Consider the following 18,992-nt stretch of genomic DNA (forward strand, 5'->3'; position numbering starts at 1 on the left):
CGGTGCGGCCACCCCTTGACATTTCTTTTCTTCCCTTGTTTCGGAATGAAGAAGAAAAAATCGGTGGAATCCGTTGAAAACTAACCTCATCTTCCATACCGACCAAACAGCCTTTTAACATCCATACAAAATGATGATGGGTTTTTGTGTGAGAACACTTCCACTCACTGCCCCTCTCTTTCCATGGCCACGCCCTCTGCAATTTCCCGGAACTTGCCCCTCTCACTGTCCAATCCCCGCTCTCCTCCAACCCTTGTCGCGTCTTGTCTTACTTCACTTTCAAATTTTCCCAGACTACCGCCTCATGTCGCTTCCAATCAACAGTCCTACTTTCCAAAATTATCCGTACCCAGTAGAGTTGATGCACCTGCTTCCAAGTTTTTGCAGATGGGTCCTCATAAAAGTCGCCCCCTTCGAAGATTTCAGGTGAAATCCATGGGGACTGATAGTGGGAGCACTCCCTTGGGCCTCCAAAGCGTGTGTAGCACTCTCTTCTCCTCCCTCTTCCAACTTTTCTCATTTATATATATTTGTATTTATATTTTCAGTGTTCTTCGACACTTCCATTTTAAGTATGTGAGTTCCAATGTTTAAGCTCAAGCATTGTTGGTCTATCATCTAACAATATAAGCTTTTTGGGTTTCTTGATACACCTTATTGGGTAGTATAAGCTTTTGAGGCATTTGATATGGTATTAGAGCTGGGATTCTTAGAGATCATGGGTTTGTGGAGGTGGGATGTCAAAGTATTATTCAATTTGGTATGCATGATTGGCACATTATCTAACAACTTAAGCTTTTGGATGAAATGGTGGTAGATTAAGATGAGTTTATAACTTTGGTTCTTGGAAGTCATGGATTCTAACTTCTTGATATGTATTCGGATATTTGATTAAAAGGGTCAAAATAATCCCTATTTTGGAAATAACAGGTATTCTTTTGTGTTTTTCAGGTCTTTGGAGTGTTGCATTTAGTGGTTTCTCTTGGGATAATACTAGCAATGGACAAGCTTTTGAAGAAGGCATTTGTGGCTGCTGCCATCAAATTCCCAAGTGCTCTGTTTGGGATGTTTTGTATATTCACCATTTTAGTTATTCTTGATTCTACTGTTCCAGCTGCAGCAAAAAGTTTGATAAACTTCTTCCAGCCAGCACTTCTGTTTATTCAGAGATGGCTTCCCTTGTTTTATGTTCCATCCTTGGTTGTTTTGCCTCTTGCTGTTAAAGATATTCCTGCAGCTTCGGGTCTCAAGATTTGTTTTATAATAGGTATGGCATTTTCGGCTACTTGAATTCTGTTTTCTTTGAAGGTTTGTTAATCTTGTTCTACATGTTTCTATTTTGTTGTGAAGTAAAAGCATAAACAAACAAATTTGTCTTTTTAAGTTATCCAGGCCACACAAATTTAACAAATTGATTGTATGTCTTTATGTCATTTAGTCTCTTTAACCCATTATTCATTAGTGTTTTATCTATTCAGAATGCCACCAATCAGCTCACTCTGAATCACCAAAAAATTTGTGATGTTTTTCTCATTTGTCCTCCAGCATCATTTGCTTTGTTCTCTCCCCCTCTGTCAATTATTATCCCCAAGTATGGTGGTAATTTTTTTGTTTCTCCTCTAGATCATCATGGAACATGACCTCTTGTGCCTGTTATCTTACGCAAATTTACATAATAAATGATTGTGCACCACTTTGAATAGTGCCATTTCTTGATGTAAATGTCCAAGCCAACTCTTACATGCAGGGTTTAGCCGTTGCCCCTGCATTCAGTCATCGTATTTCACTTTGGTACAGTTGTATTGTCCAAACTCTTTGTTTATGAAAATAATGTAACATTTGAAGCCTTCAGGATGGACCATGATCAGGGTTGGTCAGCAAAAGGGTACAAGTTTAACAACAAAAAGAAAAACAAAAACAAAAGAAAAAGAAAGAAGGTTCCCAGATGGTCAAGAATGGACGTTAATCATGCTAAGATGATTGATAAACAGCGACACTATATCAAGCCACTAGTGACCTATGTTTGCTTGTTGTTAAGAGAAGTGCATGTCCCACACTTCTAAACCTGGTGAGGATTTTTGAATATTTCCCAAACTAAAATTGAAAATATCAGATTGATTCGAAACTTTTTCTTGTAAGTTAAGATTAGAAAGCATGTTCAAAATGGTTTTATTTCAAATTTTTAGATGGAGGTTTACAAAGAGCATCTCTGTTTTAATATTCAAACAAAGAAAAGGAATGCATGATACTCCTAATCTATCACCTTTTTACTATGAAATTTTTTTTGTCATGGATCTTAATAATTTATTTTTAGCAACTTGAATATTGCCATAATCATTGTGTGCTAATTGAAATTTTTACTTTTAAAAACTGACCTCTTTTGATTTAGATTATAAATGCTAAATCAATTTGTGTAAATTAGATTTATTGCTGGTTAAGATGTTAAATGGAGAGAAGAAATTGTCACCGTTTGTATGTATTACAGAAGGAGTTGGAGGTATTTCCATCAGCTTGATTATGATGAACTGGAGAGGAGGGTACAGTTACTTGAGGAGTAAAGCTACTCCTAGAGTTGAGTGGACTTCCCCACCTTTTGGGTGCATTAGACTAATTTTGACAGTTAAGTTGTAACCATGGGAAAATGGGAATGGATATATAGTACTTAGAAATCTGAGGCCAGGGTCATTAGAGAACTTTTTCCATGCTAGCCAGATTTGGCTTGGCAATTGAAGCAGAGGCCTTTCTTTATTGGATGGTTGCAGTAACCATGAGAAAATGGGGATATATACATGGTACTTACAAATCTGAGGCTAGGGTCATTAGCGAGCTTTTTCCATGCTAGCCAGATTCGGCTTGCCAATTGAAGCAGAGGCCCTTTCCTTATTGGATGGTTTGTTTGAGTCCTCCTCATGAGGTATTAATAACTTTAAAGTTGAGGAGGATTTAGTCTTTGTTCTTACATGGGTGTCTCAAGGAAAGAGGGAGCCGTGAAAATCGGATCTTCAGATTCAGATGACTATTGGCCCATCAAGAGAGTTGGGTTGCTGCTTTACCTGGAAGCCTAGATCTGCAAAAGAGACCACAAAAATCTTGCCTAATAAGGAACCTTTGTACTAGGGGTTTTCTCTAGAGGAAATTTTTGGGTTTTTATACAGCTTTAGTTAAGAGTTGTTGGTGACTTTGGTGCTTTGTTTTTGAGTTTGATCTCCTGACCCCTTTCTTCTTGTGTTAGCTTGGGAGATAGTTCATTTTCCAGTATTTATTTATTTTTTCTTTTTCTAGGAATAAAATTTCTCATGATTCCTATCAAATAATAATTATTACTATAAAACAGAAATTATCTGTCCTTCCACTGTGTATGCACCTGCAGTGATGCTTCTATTCATCTTTTTTCTTTTCTTTTTTTATATGCCTATAATGAATAACAGAGAAGCAATCCTTGATTTCTGCAGTTGGAGGCTGGCTTGCTTCACTTTCTGTTGCAGGTTATACAGCTATAGCTGTAAGAAAAATCGTCAAGACAGAAATGATACCTGCTGAGCCCATGGAAAAACCTTCACCTTTTACTTCCATTGAAGTGTGGACGTGGACTGGAATTTTCCTTATATCATTTGTTTCTGCTCTTTTATATCCAACATTACTTGGAACAAATGCTAGAACATGCCTACCTTTCTTACTCGCATCTACTGTTTTAGGCTACGTGGTTGGTTCTGGGTAAAATTCATTTTCCTCAGATTAGCAGTTCATTTAGATTATTTATAAACTTTTCATATTAATATGTTTGTTAGTATTGTTTTTTTTTTTTTAATTCTATTTTTTATGTTTAATTTTTTTTAATTTCTTTTTGTTTTGTTTTTTGAAGAGTTTCACCATTTTGTTAATATGTGGTGTTCAGGTTTCCATCTACTGTGAAGAAGGTGTTCCATCCAATTATATGCTGTGCCCTATCTGCAGATCTGGCAGCCTTGGCTTTTGGATACTTTTCCCAGTCCGGACTTTATCCTGTTCTAGGTCCACACCCAACCTACAGTTTTAGCTATCTTTCATTAAATTATGCTCCCTTTAGTTTCCAAGAAGACAGGAGAATAAACTTAAATCTGGAATCTTACAATCACCATCCAGCCATAAATAATTGAAAATTTTCAAATTTCCTTTGTTATGTTCTCTTCTTAGCAATCAAATGGAGCAATAATTTCATTTTCTTAATGTTGCATTTTCTCAGTGAATTTTTGTTTTCTTCCTATTTATAAATTTATGTAGAGATGAGAATTTCATGCCATTGATGGTGTTTATGGATATTCCTTGATGAATAATCTTATAAAGACCCACCATAGTGGGGAAGCCTTCACATTAAGATCCTTAAAATTATCAATATCTTTTAATTTTGATATGGACCATACACAAAATACTATTAAGAACGATACAAAAGAAGATACCATCCAACTTTGTTGGTCAATTGGCCACATGCATAAGTGCATTGTCATGCCTCATGCATGGTAAAGGATTCTTTTAGTTCATGTTGGGTTAGGAGGGTAGGAAAAGATATACATTCATTTACTGGAAAAAGGTGGATCAAAGAGTTTTAGTAGACAATGATAAGATGAAGGAAAGGTGAAAGGGTCTTCTATTTCATCTACTAATTATCTAAAAGAAATAATGGGTAGAAGGATACTATAACAATTGTTAGATTTGGACCAATGAATAGATGTTTTGCAGACTCATGACTTGAGCTCACTTGGCCAGTTCCCTTTTGTAAATCAACAAAGGTATTTCTCAATTCCTGTATCTTTATTAGAGGAATAATACACACATATATATATACAATTGAGAGTCCTAAATTAGGAAGGTATTATCCCTAAGGAAACAACTTAATTATGGTAAGTACGATATATACAACTAACACTCCCCCTCAAGCTGGAGCATAGATGTTGATCATGCCCAGCTTGTTACAAAAGTACTCAACTCGAGTTCCATTTAGAGCTTCTGTAAAAACATCCCCAAGTTGCTCTCCAGTCTTCGCATAGCCAGTAGAGACTAGATTTTCCTCAATCTTTTCATGAATGAAGTGACAATCGACCTCTATGTGTTTGGTTCTTTCATGATAGATTGGGTTCACAGCAATATGAAGAGCGGCTTGATTGTCACACCAAAGCTTCGCTAGCATTGTGCACTATTCCCACTTCACATAAGAGTTGATGTATCCATATGATTTCACAAGTAGCCTGTTCCATGGCCCTATACTCAGATTCTGCACTCGAACGGGATATAACACTCTGCTTCTTACTTTTCCAAGCCACTAGATTCCCACCAAAGAACACACAATAACCTGTAGTAGATCTTCTATCAAACTTAGAACCTGCCCAATCCGCATCAGAAAAACACTCAATGCGAGTGTGTCCCTGACTACTGTATAGTGTGCCTACACCAGGAGCCTTCTTTAGATAGCACAAAATCTGCCCTAAAGCTGCCCAATGCTTTACTGTAGACGCAAATGTGAATGACTAACAACACTTACTGCATATGCAATATCTGGTCGTGTCACGGTGAGATAATTCAGCTTCCCAACCACCCTCCGTTACCTCTCAGGGTTGTAGAAGGGATCTCCATCATCTGGCATAAGCTGTACATTAGGAACCATCGGGGTAGTACATGGCTTTGCTTCTATCTTACCAGTCTCTTCAAGCAGATCAAACACGTACTTCCTCTATGATAAGAACATCCCTTTCTTGCTCCTTGATACTTTTATTCCTAGGAAATACTTCAATTCACCCAAGTCCTTTGTATGAAACTTGGAATGAATGAATGCCTTAAGATCAGAGATTCCTGCATGATCATTTCTTGTAATAACTATATCATCGACATAAACCACAAGAAGTATGATACCAACAGCTGATTTCTTGTAGAAAACGGAATGATCTTTCTTGCTCTTGTTCATGCCAAATGCTTGAATCTCCTTACTGAATTTTCCAAACCAAGCACGGGGACTTTGCTTCAATCCATAGAGAGTTTTTTTCAGACAATAAACCTTCCCATACTCCCCTTGAGCAACAAACCCAGGAGGTTGCCCCAGATAAACTTCTTCTTCTAGATCACCATGAAGAAAAGCATTCTTGATGTCTAACTGATGTATCATCCACTGTTGGGAAGCAGCAATAAAAATAAATAGTCGAATTGAATTTAGTTTGGAAACTGGAGAGAAAGTATCAGAATAGTCTACTCCATATGTCTAAGCATATCCTCTAGCTACAAGCCTGGCTTTCAGTCTTGCCACAGAGCCATCAGGATTAACTTTTATCGCAAAGACCCACTTGTTGCCAACAACTTTCTTTCCTTAAGGCAAATCAACAAGTTTCCATGTATGATTGTCCTCCAATGCACGGATTTCTTCAAGCATTGCATTCTTCCAACCAGGATGATTCAGGGCCTCTGTAACAGTTTTAGGTGCTGAAATAGAATCTATAGAGGCTACAAAAACACTCAAGGAAGATGACAGGTGATCATAAGACACAAAGTTAGCAATGAAATAGGTAGATTTGCTGTGTCGTTTACCTTTTCGAAGGCTAATGGGAAGGTCGAGATCACTGGAAGGATCAGATGACGAAGGAGCTAGTGTAGGACATGTATCTATTGTCACTGGGCGTCGAGAGTACACCTGTACAATTGGTGGTTTGACTGGAGCAGGAGGAACATCAACAACAGTACCCAAATGAGCAAGAGACGCATCAGAATCAACCATACTTGATTGCCCAACAGTTGGTCTTGAATTAACCACTTGATACACAAGCCATTCTTCATCCTCCTCCTCACTTGCAGAACTTGTGGGTGAAGAGAAAAAGGATGTGTCTTTTGAAAACACAACATCCGTTGATATTAGATACTTATTGAGATTAGTCGAGAAATATCTATAGCCCTTTTGCAGTCTTGAGTACCCCAAGAAAACACACTTTAACCCTAAGGATCAAGTTTAGTAAGAGAAGGCCTTGTATCTCTAACATAGCATGTACATCCAAAAATTCTTGGTTCAATTGGAAAGAGTGATTTCTGTGGATGTATTACTTTGTACGGAATATCACCTTTAAGCACTACAATGAGCATACGGTTGATCAAAAAACAAGCTGTGGAAACTACATCAACCCAAAATTGTTTCGGAACCTTCATCTGAAACATGAGTGCACGAGCCGTCTTAAGTAAATGTCTGTTTTTCCTTTCAGCAACCCCATTTTGAGAAAGAGTATCAACATAAGATGTTTGATGAAGAATCCCATTGTGACTCGTGTAGTTCTGAAATGAGTTAGACACATATTCTTTTCCATTATCGCTTCTTAATATTTTCACAAACACATCATATTGGGTTTTAATCTCAGCAGAGAAGCACAAAAATGTGAAAATACTTCTGAACGATTCTTCATAAAATAAATCCAAGTCATTCAAGAAAAATCATCCACAAAGGTAACAAAATATCGAAACCCAGTTTTAGAAGTAATAGGACAAGGACCCCAAACATCAGAATGTACTAACACAAACAAAGACTCAACCCGTTTATTAATCCTTGGGCCTAAAGAACTACGATGATGCTTCGCAAAATGACACGAATCACAATCTAATGAAGGTAAATTATCAAACTGAGGACATAATTTCTTCAACAACGGTAGAGAAGGATGTCCTAACCGAAAATGAGCTTCAACAGGAGAGGCAGTACTGACACACGCAACTGGTCGAGGTACCCACTCATCAAGAATATAGAGCCCATCAGGTACATGTCCTTTACCAAATGTCCGTTTCGTCATAAGATCCTGAAACACACAATGATCAGGGAAAAATGAGACACTACAATTCAGATTTTTGGTAAGTTTACTGACAGAGATTAAGTTAAAGGCCAAATTTGGTAAGTTTAACATAGAAGATAACGTAATAGAAGATGTTGGTTTCACAATCCCAAACCCTTTAATCTCATAGGGAGAACCATTAGCAACAGTAACAGGAGGAGCAGAATGTGTTCTGAAGGTAGAGAAAGTTTTATGATTACTTGTCATATGATCTATGGCACCTGAATCAATTATCCATTTGTTTGAGGAGGAGACAAGACATGTTTTACTTGACTTTGCCAGAGCACTAACAGGAGTAGATGCTTTCAGTGCTTCCTGATACTGTGAATATTTAGCAAACTCTTTTGCTATCATTGTGATGATCTTGTTTGAGGAGTCTGAAGATGTAGCAGTATCAGATGTAGCAACATTGGCAGTTTGATTTCTCCGATTCCGAAATCTGCAATTTCTTGCAGTTCTTCTTGGTATGGCCAACCTCATGGCAATAAAAACACTTAATGGTACTTGAATCATTGCCACGATTTTCAAATGCCCTATTTCCGTCCCTATTAGTCACCCTCCTTGCATTCTCTGCATTTCCTCCTTTTGCAGCAAGAACATTGGTGTGCTGAGAAGACGAGACATTCTCAGTTCGTAGAACTCTATTGAAAACTTCCTGAAGGGAACCAATGTCAGAACCAGAAAGAATCTAAGATTTTGCAGTCTCAAACTCAGATGGGAGACCGGATAAGAAACTCATAACAACCATCTGTTCCCGTTGAGCCTGTTGTACTCTAACATCCGGACTGAAAGGCATAAGTGCATTCAATTCCTCATATACCTTCTTGAAGTCCATAAAGTATGCAGTGAGGGATTTAGCTCCCTTCTCAGAACAATGGAAGGCATTCCATACATCATACATCCGAGATACATTTCCTTTTCCAAAGTAAAGAAAATCTGGATAATCCATTAGCTCTTTAACAAATTCACAATGACTCAACAGACCAACAATATCACTATTAATAGAGTTTTTAATCTGTAGAAATAACCGTGCATCATCTTGCATCCAAAGTTTTCTAGTGTTATCATTAGGAGGTTCCTCAATCAAGTGGTCATCTTTAGCAAGACTTCTCAAATAAATTTTGATCGTCTTGCTCCATTAAATATAATTAGACCCATTTAATTTGTGTTTAGTTATTTTTGACACAATAGGCACTATATCAGCAACAGAATTCATATTCTCTTCCATGGCAATAAAATTCAATCTCCAAAGTAATTTTACACCCAGATAAGAGCAACCCAAACCAGAAATTGCAATTCACCATAGCAAGAAGAAAGAAAGAGACAAGTACCTCTCTTACAAGAAGTCAAAAGCGTCAACTCATTTATAATTTTTCTTCCCCCATTTTTGTCTTAGCAACTATAAAACCCTTGACTCCCTTTGTGAGGGAAAATGGATTGGAGCCATCTTCAAATGCAGGAATGCCCTAGCTTCAACAGTTACTCATCCAATAGACTTGCCGACGTGGCGGCCAAGGTGGGCAAAGAGGAGTGTGCGAGTGACGATCGGAGAGTTGATGAGGATAATTTCGAGTTCACTTTCGTTTTGACGGATGAGGTGTTGCGTGAAACTCAGATCGGCCCGGTTTCTAAGAAGAGCAGTTCGACTGGATTGGCATCGAAGCGGCGGAGGTTCCGAGATTTACTCCGGTGAAGTAACAGCGAGGGTAAGGATTCCTTCGTGTTCCTCACTCCTTCCAAAAGAGAAGAGAAGGCGGATGTAACTGACAAATCTGATCATTCAAAGGAAACAAGGAACTCTGTCGACGCGTCCTAAGAACAGAATCTCATAATCCAAGAACGAGATCACCCTGGCCGGAAAACGGGATTGCGACGCCAATGGAACTGGTCGGAGGTCAAAAGAAGCTGCCACACGTCGGCGCGTGAGCTTCACGCGTTCAACTTCCGGTCGCCGGACTTCGGGTAGTGGCTGATCATGACACCTCGCTTCCCCTTCTAAAGGCAGTGACACTACCAGGTCACTTTTATTCCGTGACCCAAGTAGAACAGAGAATGGCAGAATGTCACTGGAAATCGGTGACTCAGAAATAACAAACCCAAAATTTAAGCCAAAGGCTTTGATACCATGTAAATCAACAAAGGTATTTCTCAATTCCTGTATCTTTATTAGAGGAATAATACACATATATATACAATTGAGAGTCCTAAATTAGGAAGGTATTATCCCTAAGGAAACAACTTAATTATGGTAAGTACAGATATATACAACTAACACCTTTCAAGCCCATATATTTTCCCTTTTTCACTTCTCTTTACAGTGTGAATAGAAACAATAAATTCTAGAATGCTTTAGAACATAGATGGAAATGAATTTTCATAAAGGCTATGAAAAACTTGAGATTAGTAATTTTTTTAGGGTTATACTATGTATATTTCAAAGAACTAGCACTGGCTGAATGATAAAGGACAAATGGTCGGATTTAGGCTAAAGATGTTTTGAGGTCATGATACTGGCCAAAAACATCGTTGATTAAGAATGTGAGAAAAGATGTTATCAACAAAAGATGTAGCCCTACATAAAGCTTAATGGTAAAAAAGGATTCTATTAGCCAACCCTAAGAAAAGGCTCTTCAAGTTGAGATCTCATATTAGAAAACATTGACTCACTGTTTCAATCCCTAGAGAGTGATGCGACTACCATTCAATTCATATCCAAGTTAAAGGTCATCTGCAGATCAGATGAAAGATTTCTGTAGGATGAAAGCCATAGGTAGTTAGTCTATTGTGGACATAGTTGCTATAGTGCAGCCTATAGTTTTCTATGCTTAGAACTGAATTGGATTGTTACTCTTGTATACTATCCTGAAGGTAGTTAAGATCAAGGAGGAAAATGTTGCGATATTTCGACAATATATCGCCGAAATATCCTAAAGGTAGTTAGGATCAAGGAGGAAAATATCATGTATCGAAGAGTATCGACACGATATTTCTTGGAGAAATATTGGTCCGACGATATTTCGGGATAAATATCGAGAAATTGGCGATATCTCGTGATATATCGGCGATTTTCCCCGATATATCGCATGGTCAACGCGGGTCAACGGAGTCAAACGCGCTACAGTGAAAGTCAAATGTGCTACAGTTCCCTCCGCTACAGTGCACCTCCCTTTTTGCTTGAAATTGCTTCCGAGGGGATTTGAACCCCAAACCAAAAGGTTTGGGGTTCACTCCACTTGCCATCTGGGCTAACTCGCCCTTGTAATATAAAGTGTACCAAACATATATATACTTAAAGTCATTATATAAAGAAAATGTTAAAAGAATATTTTAAAGAGCAAATTAATTATAATTATTTTATAATTAAATGCAAAATTTTCTTTTAATTAATTACCAAAAATATAAAAATTATATAATTTTCGTCATAATGTTTTTAATATCATTAATAATTAATTAAATATTAAAAAATTATATATATCATAATTTATTTTATATTGTTTAATACAATTGAATTAAATGGATCATATTTTAATATTAATATATATTTTAAAATTAGACATATTATAATCAAATATCATAATATTATATGTAATTTAATAATAAATATACACTTGTAAAATTCATATTTTTATCGATGCATACGATATTATTATCAAATATGATAAATCATGTTATACATATATCAAAATTTTCAATAAAATAACTTTAAAATGTCTATTATACTTCTAATTATATTATTATGAGGTTTTCCTTACATTTTCATGAGTTTTTAACAATTTTAAGCTTACCGATATTTTTTTCCAAAATATCCGCCGATATATCTCCGATATATCCGTAAAATCGAAGTACCGATATATCCGTGATTACCGATATTTTCATCCTTGGTTAGGATATACACTGTCCTTAAAGATCTTAGTATAGTTTTATGCTCCTACCAATTGTTTCTTATGATAACATCATTTCATTACTTTTGAACAGTAACAGCAAGCATGTGAAAATGAATAGTGAAATGGTGGTTCATCATAGCCCTGAATTTTAATGTCTTTTGATGTGGAACAATTTGCATGTTAAAGTAATGCCTGCACTTCATTTTTATTAGATGGAGGACAAAGCCCAAGTCATTGATCTAGTCTTGGTATAGTGGGCATGTATTCTCTCAACAGAGTTTTATGAGGGGGCATATCTTCTCAAAAGAATTTTATCATGCTTGTTCCACAACTACTGTTTGGGTTATAGGGGTTGTATTCTGCTCAATAGAATCTTTTTTCGTACTTGTCCCACATGAAAAGATCTCATCTTCAATCCATACAAAAATTCATCAAATCATGTGTCGAGTTGTCAAAATCATCCTAAAATTTGTTTAGGGATATTGAATATTTGTTTGAATTATCCTCATGATTTTAGAAAAGAGTCCATTTAGATCTCCCTATTTCACCATGATCAATTCCTGTATTTGAATTTTGATTTCAAATGTTTGCTAATTGAGTGAATTTTTTCTCATGAGAGTTGCAATTCCTTTAGAAAAGTTCATATGGCCAGTATACATGCTGCATGAAGTATAAAGATCAACTCTATATCATCCAAATGGAGGACTTACTAATGAAAAAATCATCTACCATGTCTGTGCATGTGTATGTGTTTGTTGTTTGACTTTTTTTTATTTTATTAGAAACGAAGAAAAGTATATTAATAGAGGAAAAGATACAGGAGAAAGAAGAGATACAAGAGAAAGAGAAGAAACCAAGAGAAGGATGAGAGGTCTTTCCCACAAAACAAAAACTAAACAAAAGAGAAAACACCCAACTAAAGAAAACTAAAAACACAGAAAAACCCCAACACTATCAAACTTTTGAAGCGCAAACCGCAGTCCAGTTGAGTTGTAAAACACTTAGAGGAACTCCTCTAAAAGCTGCAGTACAAGAGGCCCAAAGAGAGGAAAAGAATAGAATCAAGTCTCATAACATCTCTTTCGTTCTCCCCTTATCCTCAAAGATCCTATTGTTTCTCTTTTGCTATACCATCCATAACAAAGTAAGGCAAGCGATTTGTCAAAGTGTCTTACTTCTTAATGAGTTCCCAAAGCCTTTAAAAGCAATGACCAACATGTCCTCAATACTCCTTGGAGGAACCCAAGCCAACCCTGCTAGATTGAACAACTTGTGCCAGAGTCCAATGGTAACAGGGCAATGAAGAAAAAGGTGGTCTATCGATTCTCCATTTCCTTTGCAAAGAATGCACCATTGAGGACAGAGGGATTTGTAGAGTCTTCTCAATTGCAACTTGTCATTGGTGTTTACCTTCCCATGTGCTACTAACCAAGCGAGGGCCTTAACCTTTGAGGGGGCTTTTGAACTCCACAAGAACTTGGCTGGAAGGAACAAGATAGAATTTGAGACTTTTGACAAGGCCAAGAAAAAAAATTTCACTGAAAACAAGCTTGATGATGACAAAGACCACGCTCTTGAATCTGCCAAAGAATGAGAGAAAAACACTGAACAAAGGGAGAACATTAAACTCTGAAGGAGATCAATCTCTGAATCAGTAAGATTGTGGCGAAAGTTAAAATTCCAAAATAGTGGAAAGGAATTGCCAAGGACATTTGAGACAGTGAGGTTGTTCACAAAAATAACTCTATAAAGACCAGCAAATTGAGAGTACAAAGTTTGGTTACCCCACCAATAATCTTCCTAAAAACAAATTCTCTCCCCATTCCTACCACTAAGCGGACAAAAAGGGAAAAATCTTGGAAAACTTGAGCAATAGCTTTCAAGGGCATCTGTGTGACCATCCAACCACCATGTTAGCGTCCCATAAATACTCGCAAAAACCTTATGCCAAAGACCACTCCTTTCTCTAGGGAACCTCCAAAGTCATTTCCCTAAGAGAGCAATGTTTCTCAGAGAAGTCTTCCCAAAACCCAAACCTCCCAACTCCTTTGGTCTACTAACAACATCCCATCTGATAAGATGATCTTTCTTCTCTTCCTCCGCCCCGGACCAAAGAAAATCCCTTTGCAGCTTCTCAATCTTTAATTGTATAAAAATCACATGTTGACTTTTACAGGTCCTGATTCCTTTGCATAATTGTTTGGTATTTTTCTTTTAATTTAGAATATACATATTTCTTGCTCGTATGTTTATTTATTAATTCTTCTGTTAATATGAATAGGATATTACCTTACGAAGGCATCTTCTAATCCTGGAGCTGGTGACATTCTAATGGGATTTTTAGGATCTGTTATTCTCTCATTTGCTTTCTCCATGTTCAAACAGAGAAAGGTAAGTGACCACTTTTTCAAACTCTGACATGAAATTGACCATTTTATGGTTGCTAAAATTATTTACTAATTCTCAGCAGGTTTAAAGTAGAATTTAGTCCACTGAAACCCCTTAATCAGCATCCCATCCTAATAATGAGATCTCTTTGTATATAAATTTAGTAATACGACATATCATTTCAGTCTGTTCTGTAACAACGACAATTATGCTGTGTAGAAAGAATGGAGAATTGAATAGTTTGAAAAATGAAAAATGAGAAGAAGGAAGTAAATGCATGGCAATAAATCCTGAAAGCTTTTGTATTTTGGTTCCAGAGAAGTGATTTGGAATTTTAAAAAGTGGGTCAGCCAACTAATTGTACACTCTTCTCTTATGAAATTGATTGAAGAGGCAACCAAGTTGGTTATACCACTACTGTTACTTACATTGTTCATAAATACTGTAAAGAGCATTTATCATCAAGAGATGTCCTTCACCATAGTGCGCTAGTCTTGCAATCGAGTAAACTCTCTCTTTCCTACTTTCTCTATGATTTTTCAGCTTGTAAAGAGGCATGCAGCTGAGATTTTCACATCTATCATTATCTCAACAATATTCTCCTTGTATTCAACTGCTTTTATTGGACGCATTCTGGGGTTAGAACAAGATTTGACTGTATCAATTCTACCCAGATGCATAACTGTTGCGCTAGCCCTCAGCATTGTGTCTCTGTTTGAAGGTACGGTAATATGTTGTATTCTGTGGTTGTAGGCAGGTGATGCTGGTTATCATCTGTTACAACTAAACATGGCTTTTGAAATTCAGAGCATAACAATTTGATCATTACAGTTTACGTTGTCTTCATGAGATTTATATGTCTTTCTCAAATTAAATTCAAGAATAAAATGTTTGGAAATGCATCCTTCACTTCTATGCATGAGAAGAATTTTCTCCTTCCACATTGGTTGTAGGTGCCAATTCCTCTCTCACAGCTGCTGTGGTTGTACTAACTGGTCTGGTTGGAGCTAATTTTGTGCAAGCAGTGCTTGATAAGCTAAAATTCCGAGATCCTATTGCTCGAGGAATAGCAACTGCATCTAGGTATGTATAGTTTCTTACCTTACAATATTATATCCATGAGATATGTATATTTAAGGATATTGTATCCCATTGGAAATCATATCCTATACTATCCTATCCTGTCAACCAAACGTAGCCTGAGAATTCAACTGCATAAGGTCCCTGCCCAAATATGGTAGTTCCAAGGCTATTACATACAGTTTCAATACCATTAGTCATGCAATCTGCAGAATTTAATACCAGCTGACTACATGCCAAACATTTTAGTTTCACACCAGAAGGTTTAATGCTGCAAATTGCAAGAAAGATGATTTTGGAACTGTAAACTCAGTTTGAATGGAATGGCAAGAAAATAGAAATAGAACATTCATCGTGTAGCTTATAGTAAAGAAGAAAATGCTAGTGAAGTGATCTTTAATACATTTTAAGTATTTAAATTATTTATGTGAAAGTGAACAGCTCGTTAGTTTTGCTACTGTCATTTGAGTTACTTTCATATGCTTCTAATTTATGGTTTTTTTCTTTTTTTCGCTTTCCGTTATCATTCTTTTTATTATCGCTTCTTGTATGTTTCTGTATTTGGAACTAGCGTAACAGTTTCCCACAAACATTTGACACTGAAACAAAAAATCAAAGAAAACATTCTGAGTTTTTTAGGATTGTCTTCTCTCCCTCTTGGCTCTTCCTCAACACTGTTTTGATTTGATCATCACATAAAAGAGTTGAAAGACGTAGCTCTAGTTTTAGGCTGGAACTTCAAGGGAATTTTATGTATATATATATATATATATATATATATATATATATATGTATGTATATATATATGTATGTATGTATGTATGTATATTCAATTCAGTGAGCAGAGCATGCACAACCACCATTATTTAGTCCTTTACACCATGAAATTCTCTTTTCAAACAGCCTGATTTGATTACTTTTATTCTGATCAACATCATCATGATCAATGTTAGCAATTTTTCTCTTTAATATAGGTATAACTCTGACTCACTTATGGGCTTCTTACTGATGAATGTAGTTGTTCATCATCCTTAGAAATAGTTTTTAGCCTCTTTTGACTGATCCCCAGTGAGCCTGGTTTTAGTGGCATCCAAGACCCATTCTTGAATTGGTCGCTTCTGCTAAATGGATGGTCTTGTTCATGCTTGAGCCTCCACCTTGAGTCTCCCCAGATTATTACCAATATAGGTAGGTGGGAGCACATTTCATTATAGTGAGGGAAAATTATTAAAAGAGATAGCACCAAAGAAACAAGGAAAGAAGAAAGATAGTGTAACAAAGTGGATGAAAGGCCCCCAGAAATTTTTCTGATGCTTTTTAATATCTCAAAAGATGCAGCAATCCCCCTCTAATTTCAATAACTGAATGGAAATTTAAACGTAGAACTAGAGAAAGGGGCTGCATCAACATCATTGTCTTTGGGACTATGAAACTGCGGTTAGACAGTAAGCAATATTCTTGTTCGGTATTTTATGAGTGCTCTAAAGAGCCTGCTCCTTTTATAGTTGCCCTAGAGAACTTCTCTGTGCTCACATTGAAGGGAAATATATTGAAGCACATGCATCTCTGATCCCAAAATTGCCCAGTAAAGTTCAATCTTTAAGCGTGAAAAATGCAAACCTTACATCTTGATACATGCTGTCCAGAATTTTTAAAATCTGATTTCTGGGACTCGAGAACATTTTCTTATAAATTCAAATCTGAATGTGGGATAAAAACCTTGGACTTGAAAGAAAAATCTTAAGACATTCATGATGAAATATGGTTACAGAAAAGTTTAAACCAAAATAAATCTAAAGCAGTTTTAGAAACTGCCTCAAAGATGCTGATTTTAATGAGTTGAAGCTGAGAAACACCCAATCTTTGATGTAGAAACTATTGCGGTTTTATGTCTTAGCATCAATGTCCTTCAGCCATGTATTTCCTTGGATTTTTTACACATCAGAGAATATAGATTCCTCCCACCCACTAAATTAAGCCTTTTATGGAGTTTCAGGGACAATGGTCAGAGCAAAATTTGGATGAGGCCTAAGAAAACTTAAGGGAAACCTTAGAGAGCAAAGGGAGAGGTCTGAATTTTCTCTTTGAATAACAACAAATAAGAAGAGGTTGCCGCTGTTTAAATCTTCTCTATTATGTAGAGGATCCCAACAACCCATAATCTTTATCAGTGTTTTAAAAGGCTAAAAGAGGTCTTGAGGTAATGTACCTAAATGAGGTGAGATGTAAGTAACAAATAAAACTATGAACATGTCTGATGCACAAAAAATTTTATTCAAAATTAAAAACTCCCAAACAGATTATTATGGAATGAGGAAACCGGTTCTTTCATCTCATATCAGGAACCAAATTGACCATTATAATAAACTGTGCACTCCCTTTTCATTTTCGTTTTTTTCATTGAAACAACACAGCCTAGTCTAGGTTCCATAGAAGAGTATACCTATGAAGTGCTTCCAAAAGGTTTTCAACTGCTACTCTGTTTTTAGCTTAAGATGATCAATAGGTTGTTGATTACACATTCTATGTTTTCTGGAAATGAAATGGAAAAAGACCCTTGCCTTGATTTCATTTCAATCAAACAAGCATATCTGCCTTGGTGATCGAAATACAAGTATCTGGAGTCTATTATTATTATAAGATATGATGCGCATGTTGGGATGAGTAAAATATGTTGTTTGTTGTTTGTTGTTTGATGTTACAGTGCTCATGGACTGGGCACTGCGGCACTGTCAGCAAAGGAACCGGAGGCTCTCCCATTTTGTGCCATTGCTTATGCTCTCACTGGAATTTTCGGCTCACTCTTATGCTCAGTTCCAGCAGTCAGGCAAAGCCTGCTTGCAATTGTTGGGTGAAAATGTCAACACTTGATCCATTGCTTATTACTTTTGGTGATTCATATTGTAATCTATCATACAATTCAGCCTTTCCAGATTGTTTTAGTAAAATGTGGAGAGCAAGATCAGCCCTTTGGCTGTTTAGATATTTCATATTTGTAGCTTAGAATGTAGGTTGATTTAGGACCATTTTATTAGAACTGGCAAACTTGCTGAGTAATCAATATTTATTGCATATAAGACTAACTGTTTACATATTTACGTGTGTGTGTGTGCGCGCGCGCAACAACCTCAACTTGTTTTGGGAAACATTGAATGGCCATTGGGGTCCATGTATGCCCCTTGGATGCTCATGATACTGGGCCATGGCCCAACTGTAGAAAGTCCAAAAGGTGGAGGGACTTAGGAAGTTTAACTCATGGAGCATGGATATGATTACCCTAGAGTTGGTAAGGCAATGGCCTAAGGGGCCTAAGGGAAGAGACAATTGGTGAACCTCTTGATCCATTCCCAAGAGAACTAGATTGTTCCTTTACCTTCTCTTCCCCAAACTTTTCACTGACTTGTTAGTTGGAGGATAAGACTAGGTGATCCCCCAAACACTCCTTGCTTATAGATTTAGGACAATTATGTTAAAAAGTGTAGATGAATGTCATAATAGTCCTAAAGGTCACATGCTTTGCATAATTGGGCTGAAAGGATAAAACAAGTTTCAAAATTGCTTGAAAGATAAATGGGCAATCTACCACCCAACATACCCTTAATATGATTTTTAAATTTGTGATAAATGAGAGTAAGTTTATGTAATTGGATGATAGATGTCATATAAGCAACGCTTAAATTTGTATACCATGAATTGATGTATATGTTTTTCTTTGTTTGGATTCAATACGAAATTACTAAAAAATTATTTACAAATATGCACAAATGTCAAATATAATTTTTTTTTTTTCACATTTTTACACTTATATGAGATA

The 18,992-nt window shown here is 36.5% G+C and overlaps 1 protein-coding gene across 1 annotated transcript; it reads left to right on the forward strand.

Moving 5' to 3' along the window:
• The first annotated feature begins 14 nt into the window (after positions 1-14).
• On the forward strand, positions 15-18,255 carry LOC100250226 (plastidal glycolate/glycerate translocator 1, chloroplastic). The gene is made up of 8 exons (XM_002277155.4): positions 15-477; positions 952-1,267; positions 3,453-3,714; positions 3,896-4,011; positions 13,992-14,101; positions 14,642-14,819; positions 15,052-15,181; positions 17,883-18,255. Exons 1-8 carry the CDS (start codon positions 184-186, stop codon positions 18,031-18,033), a joined length of 1,557 nt encoding a protein of 518 aa, XP_002277191.2. The 5' UTR covers positions 15-183; the 3' UTR covers positions 18,034-18,255.
• The last annotated feature ends 737 nt before the right edge of the window (positions 18,256-18,992 follow it).

This window comes from Vitis vinifera, chromosome 8, assembly GCF_030704535.1.
Source record: "Vitis vinifera cultivar Pinot Noir 40024 chromosome 8, ASM3070453v1".
NCBI classification, from domain to species: Eukaryota; Viridiplantae; Streptophyta; class Magnoliopsida; order Vitales; family Vitaceae; genus Vitis; species Vitis vinifera.

Excerpts from the sequence above, each read along its gene's own strand:
- LOC100250226 (XM_002277155.4), top strand. The coding sequence starts at position 184 with ATGGCCACGCCCTCTGCAATTTCCCGGAACTTGCCCCTCTCACTGTCC. Across the intron at positions 478-951 it reads CTCCCTTGGGCCTCCAAAGC|GTCTTTGGAGTGTTGCATTT; the intron begins GTGTGTAGCACT and ends TGTGTTTTTCAG. Across the intron at positions 14,102-14,641 it reads CCATGTTCAAACAGAGAAAG|CTTGTAAAGAGGCATGCAGC; the intron begins GTAAGTGACCAC and ends ATGATTTTTCAG.